The following is a 6,335-nucleotide window of genomic DNA, read 5'->3' as shown; positions in this document are numbered from 1 at the left end:
CCTTAAACCGCATAAACACATTTCATTACACCAAATACACAAAATAATGTTATTTTTAGCAAAATCATGACCCCTTTAATGTACACTTAAAATAGTGGAATTCATGCTTTCATGGACCAATATATATATATGATTTTAAATAATGATTTTATGTATTCTAGCAAACATGGGATTCTTTCTTTACGGGGTTAAACTGGCCATTTTGTTATTTAAAACTCATGTTAAATAACATCCTAGCAGGATGAGTGGTCAATAACCTTCTCTGTAACCCTGGGGATTGTAAAGGGGAATATGGGTCAATTATTTATTTATTTTTTGGTTAACATTTTTCTTTCAAATTAAATGCATGAGTAATTTCATCTTTACTTGTCTGAAGATTCAAAAAGGTCCGGATGAGCTGAAATGGGAATCCACATCTGTTCAGGCAGAGCAGAATTTGGTCCTCAGCCTCGCCTCAAAATTAGCATTGGAACTTCTTTGAACAGTGCAAGGCCTTTGATCTTTCAGCACCCCGCCCAGTCAACCCTGCTTTGAATAAAGGTGAACCAACTCAAGCCATAGCCTATGAATTATTGCAGAACAAAATGACTACATCATACATATGACCCCTGCTGGCAGTCTCGGCTTCAGAGACAGAAAACAGTTCTTCAAAAAAGTTCAGGTTTGTGTCTAACTGGCTTTCTCCCTCTGTCAGTCCTGATTGGGTTATTCAGGGCTAAGTTAGGCTTCTGGAGCGATGACACCAGCCAGTAAAGTGTTTAGGAATGCAAAGTAAAGGATCAGGTTCAGGCCATTATATTGATGTTGACAGAGGTATGCAGTGTGTTGTACTTTCAGCAAGAGTGAACCATTTTACCTGCAGTCCTGTCTTGTTAATAAAAAATGGTAAATCATTCAAAGTTAAATAGGAAAATGTTAAGACACTATGTAGTGCATATGTTTTGAGCAAAGAATTAACGTAAGTCTTTTTTGGTTGGGATTTTTACAAATTATTTTATTGACATTGATTATAAATATTTTCAAGCATAAGCAGAAATAATTGTTATATATATATATATATATTTTTTTTTTTTTCAGGTTTTTCCATCACAAGGTTTTCTACCCACAAACAGTAACAGGACTTTTACACTATTTTAAAAGAATCTGACACTTGAATTGCCTTTCAAAAGTTATTTATTTCATTATGTAAGAGAATAAGACAAAGCAACAACATCCTCTTTTTCTCCCATGGCACACAAGTTGAAATTTATGCAAGTTTGGCAACAAATGAATAAGGGGAAAAAAGAAACTTATAAAACAGAAGCAGAACGCATCCAAGTTGGTCTTGGTCTTTCTTTTAAAAGTTACTCAAACTATATATCTTATTCTCAGAAATATCTCAACTTCAGTCAATAAAAGTGTTAACTACAGCAGAAGACTGTAAAAAAAAATGCAAGTGTCCTCTTGTGTGTTTGAATGAAATGTGAGCACAGGTTTGATTTGCATAGCTTTAAGGAGTTCAAAACAATTTCTCTACTGTACGACTAAAACAATGACTACGTCCATGTGTTATGGAAGAGGGCATGACCGATTCGGAAGTCCGACACATATATCAGAACCTAACTTATAGCTACTATGTGCTGGACGACGTGCCTTGAGCCGATATCAAATGAGAACATCGTCGTTTTGACTCATGCATTCTCATTTTCATATTTTGGGTCTTTCTGTAAAAAATATCCATAGCAAATAATGTACAAACAAGCAAAAACAATGTCTTTTTCCATACTGAAACAAATATACGTAAACCATACACAATCTATGCCATAGCTGGATGTGGAGGTATCAACCCTTCTAGCTTTTACAGTGGTCTGTGTTTGGATCTCTTAAGGCTTGGAATGGGCCTCCATGACTGTAGTGCCTGACTGCATTGGTCAATGGTTTCTAGAATACCTGAAAACTCCGGACAAGCAATGGAAAGGGGGATTTTTCTTCTAAAAATTTACGGAAATTAGCAGTTGAAGTCTTTTTGGAAAATTCCCATATTAGAATAGAACTACATGTTGTTTACAGTAACCTAAACTCTAAAATGACCGTAAAACTATGGTTTAAACATTTTACAGTCCAAATTATTTAAGTTCTGACAAAAATGAAAATGATAAACCTCACGTTACAGGCTAATAAATGATTATATACGTTATGGGAAAGCAGAAATACAGTGTTTAGGGAAGCCTATGTGTTTATAATCACTACTTTATTAGTAGGACAACAGTAAGACAAAAAAAGAAAGGTGACGAGTTTGCAGGTATGTTCTAGGGAAAACAGAGCAGCATTAAAAAAGCTGTATTGAGTAAAAGTGTTACTTCAACCAAAAATTAATATTCTGTCATTATTTACTCACACTCATGTCGTTCCAAAACCATAGGACTTTCTTTTTTCTGTGGAACCAAAAAAAAGAGTACTACACCATAAATGTAGTTCATAAGACTCATACACACTATAAATTTAACTCAATGCTCACAGAAAACTGTACCTATAACTCTCAAATCTCATGTACAGTATGTTCAAGATCTTTAATTCAAGGTATTTAATTGTCTCTGTTTCTCAAACAATCAGGCTTCTTCAGAAGAATTAAAAAATACTGCATCTCATACGGACCACTTTTACTGTCCCTTTTTCGTTTTTTGCAGCTTTGCAGCCCTCTCTCCGCCAGACCCGGAGATCGGCTGAATGGATTCAAAAACGGTAAAACTCAACTGTTTAACTCTAGGGGAGTTGGAAAATGAGCCTATTTTCAAAAATAGTGGAGTGTTCCTTTAAATAGACTCTTTTCTGTGCATTCGGGCATTCAAGAGATGGACTCCTCATAAACATCCGCTCCTATAACTGCAGGGTGTGATCACATCACATGCTCCCCGTTTGCTTGTGACAGTGAGGAAAGCAAATATTACAACAGCATGAATAAGTGTAATTTTCTCTCTAGCAGTAAGGTACGACTTGCAACACGGACAAGGGAGTTTGGAAGGCCTAAATCAGAAAACACAGTTTATATGCTGGAACCATCCATTTTGCATTATGACAGAGCAGAGCACGAGGAAATTCACTTCACTTGTTGAAGCCACATTGCTTGTTTTGGTGTACAAATCTGATCAAGCTTCACAACATCTACAGTACTTGAAATGCCTGCATGAACACTCAATGTACTCACATTTATTCACCAATACTACAGAGTTCTTGGGTTGTGGACATCAAACCATCTGACTAGGATTATTCTGACTGATTCTAGATCAGCTTTTAGTAAGAGCTACTTAGGCTTTTGCTCTGGTTACACCTGATCCGTTTGGATCTCCAGCTCCACCTGGTGGCAGAGAGGTGCGCTGACTCGAACCAGCGAGTCATTACCACCGCCAATGGCTTATCCTGACCCATCCTTCAGTTCAGTGAACTCTTAGAAGCCCCTGAGGTCACCTAAACGCATGTGTACAAGCAGACAAATATACATAAACACTCGCACGCACATTTATAAGGTAAACATTTCCTTCAGAAACCCCCACACAGAGCAAAGAAGATAAGGCAGAGTGGCAGACTCAGGCTGTTTCGCCCAAAAACACAGATGTCCTGTGTCCGTACCTTAAAACTATGAAATCTAAAAGCAGGAAGATACAGTGCTTGACTATGAACATCACAGACCAGTCAGAAGAACATAGGACAGTTCTTCACCTCATTGTAACATAAGGAAGTGAAGTATGTGAAGATTTTTTTTTTTACCTATACAGCATATGGTAACATCTCAATCTAAATAAAAGTTGACTGAAATTAATTCTAGTGTTGAAATAACATTACGCCAACAGGCAAGAGCAAGAACTCGGATAGCGTGTGGTTTTGAGAACGACCACAAACCTTCTGAAACAAAAGAATGTACTAGAGGCAGTGAGAGCCAACGAGTAAATAATTTAAATGCAAATAAAGTTGTTTGTTTTTCTGTTTTTTTAAAGAGCTTGAAATATTGATGCAACATGCACTGGAATGATCGGAGTCCTGAAAAACTCATCATGAAAGATGGACGGACACCTATTACAGGTCTACTGAAAAAAAAAAGCATAAACAGTGTTTTGTCAGGGTGGACCTCTTCTACCCATTTGAACACGTCTGCCGGGCCGGGGCGGTGCAGTGCGTGCTGTGAGGTGTGTGTGTATGTGTGTGTGTGTGTGAATGCTGATGGAGATGGATGTGGTGGGAATGCTGGTGCTACTCCCTCTTGTCTGCTGCTTTGGACTGTTCTCTCTGGATCATGCAGCGGCGGACGATGCTGTCAAAGCTGCCCAGGTAGAAGAGAGCGATGGTGCGGAACAACCCCATCGTCACAATCTGGACAGAGTGAGATAATATGACCATTTTAACACATCACAGAAAATCAACCTATCTATCCATCCATCCATCCATCTATACCTGTATATTCCAACTATCTATCTATCCATCCATCCATCCATCCATCCCTGTATATTCCAACTATCTATCTATCTATACCTGTATATTCCAACTATCTATCTATCCATCCATCCATCCATCCATCCCTGTATATTCCAACTATCTATCTATCTATCTATCTGTCTGTACCTGTATATTCCAACTATCTATCTATCTATCTATACCTGTATATTCCATCTATCTATCCATCCATCCATCCATCCATCCATCCCTGTATAGTCTATCTATCTATCCATCCATCCATCCATCCCTGTATATTCCAACTATCTATCTATCTATCTGTCTGTACCTGTATATTCCATCTATCTATCTATCTATCCATCCATCCATCCATCCCTGTATATTCTATCTATCTATCCATTCATCCATCCATACCTGTATATTCCATCTATCTATCTATCTATACATCCATCCATCCATCCATACCTGTATATTCCAACTATCTATCCATCCATCCATCCATCCATCCATCCATCCATCCCTGTATATTCTATCTATCTATCCATCCATCCATCCATCCATACCTGTATATTCCAACTATCTATCCATCCATCCATCCCTGTATATTCTATCTATCTATCTATACTACACTGGTAGGGAAAACGTGTAATCAAATTAGCCAAAATATTTCATAAACAATCTGATGATTTGTAGAGTTCTGCACACACAGATTCCTTCTTCACATGCTGATAACATCTGATTCTGTTTTACTTTAAAATCTTCTGTGACTATATCTTCTATTCTTCAAAGGAATTCATAAAAAAGGAGTAAAAAAAAATGCCATCTGGCTGATCTCACAGGTTTATTCCTCAGATTTGAGAGAGTTTGGAGTCAGTCAAGAGGCTCATTAAAATCTTCAAAGGGAATATCTAAGACCGTGATTGACTCAAATAGCCCTACGAAAGTCAAATGCAAACATGATGTTACTAATATACAAAGGCCAAGCAGGATGATGAAAGGCACATGATGCAGAAATAATTACGCAAAAAGGGAGGAGTCATCTATTTCCATCTTCTAGGCTATTGTCAGTGAGTCAAATATGATGATACTGTTGCACCACAGTCAGACTCTTTTGTGTTTCGTGATAATGGGCCATACCTGCTGCAGCCCCTCAGTGATGGAGGTAACAGGTGACATCCCACAGGTCAGCGCTGACAGCATGTAGCCATCGGGTCCAAATGAGCTGGTGAAATTTCCCTGCTGTGAGGGAACAGAAACAAGAGAAGGTATTTAATATTATGTGAAATCATACATATGAACTGATATGACTTAATAGTAGGGCTGGGTAAAAAAAATATCGCTATCTCGATATTAATCGATTCTCATTTTTACGGAACGATATTGATTCCTAAATCCCAAGAATCGATTATTCTAGCCTGTTTTCAGTTAATGGTCGGAACATTGAAGGGTGCTTCCCATCCAATATATCGCAATAAGCATTGTGTTTTGGTACTTTTAATATGAAACAAAGTCTCAGATTTCAAATTCTGTCCATTGTATTGCAGTATTTAAACAATAAATAACGTTTTGGCGCTGTTTAATGTGGAGTGACAGATTGCTGTAGACGCGGCAGCGCGAGGCGCACGTGAACTGATCATCTCCTCCACATTAATACCAGTTTCAGCACAAAATAAACATGACTAAACATCCGAAGTTAAGTTAAAAGAAAGAGTACAACTTTACAATCTGTATCCTGTCTCATGTAATCGCTCAATCAGTGTTTCAGCCGCGCAACGTAACGTCACATTTATTGTACCTCAGAAAAAAACATATTTGGTGACCATAAACTCATTAGTCAGATATAAATATAAACTGTAGAGAGGGGTATTTTGCTTAATATATGCACCATATAACATATTCATTATAATTTT

General features: G+C 37.6%; 1 protein-coding gene across 1 annotated transcript in view; it reads right to left on the bottom strand.

The window, feature by feature from the left end:
• Positions 1 to 2,750: 2,750 nt before the first annotated feature.
• LOC107671756 (3-ketodihydrosphingosine reductase-like) overlaps positions 2,751 to 6,335 on the bottom strand; it is a 14,311-nt gene continuing 10,726 nt past the window's right edge. The window contains exons 9-10 of the mRNA XM_016464705.1: positions 5,563 to 5,664; positions 2,751 to 4,344 (exon numbers count right to left, since the gene is read on the bottom strand). Coding sequence (XP_016320191.1) covers positions 4,225 to 4,344; positions 5,563 to 5,664 — 222 coding nt within the window. The 3' untranslated portion in view covers positions 2,751 to 4,224. The remainder of the gene's footprint in view (positions 4,345 to 5,562; positions 5,665 to 6,335) is intronic.

The sequence above is a fragment of the Sinocyclocheilus anshuiensis genome, unplaced genomic scaffold (genome assembly GCF_001515605.1).
Source record: "Sinocyclocheilus anshuiensis isolate Anshui unplaced genomic scaffold, SAMN03320099.WGS_v1.1 scaffold524, whole genome shotgun sequence".
In the NCBI taxonomy this organism is placed as follows: domain Eukaryota; kingdom Metazoa; phylum Chordata; class Actinopteri; order Cypriniformes; family Cyprinidae; genus Sinocyclocheilus; species Sinocyclocheilus anshuiensis.
This window is presented reverse-complemented; position numbering and strand designations above follow the sequence as displayed.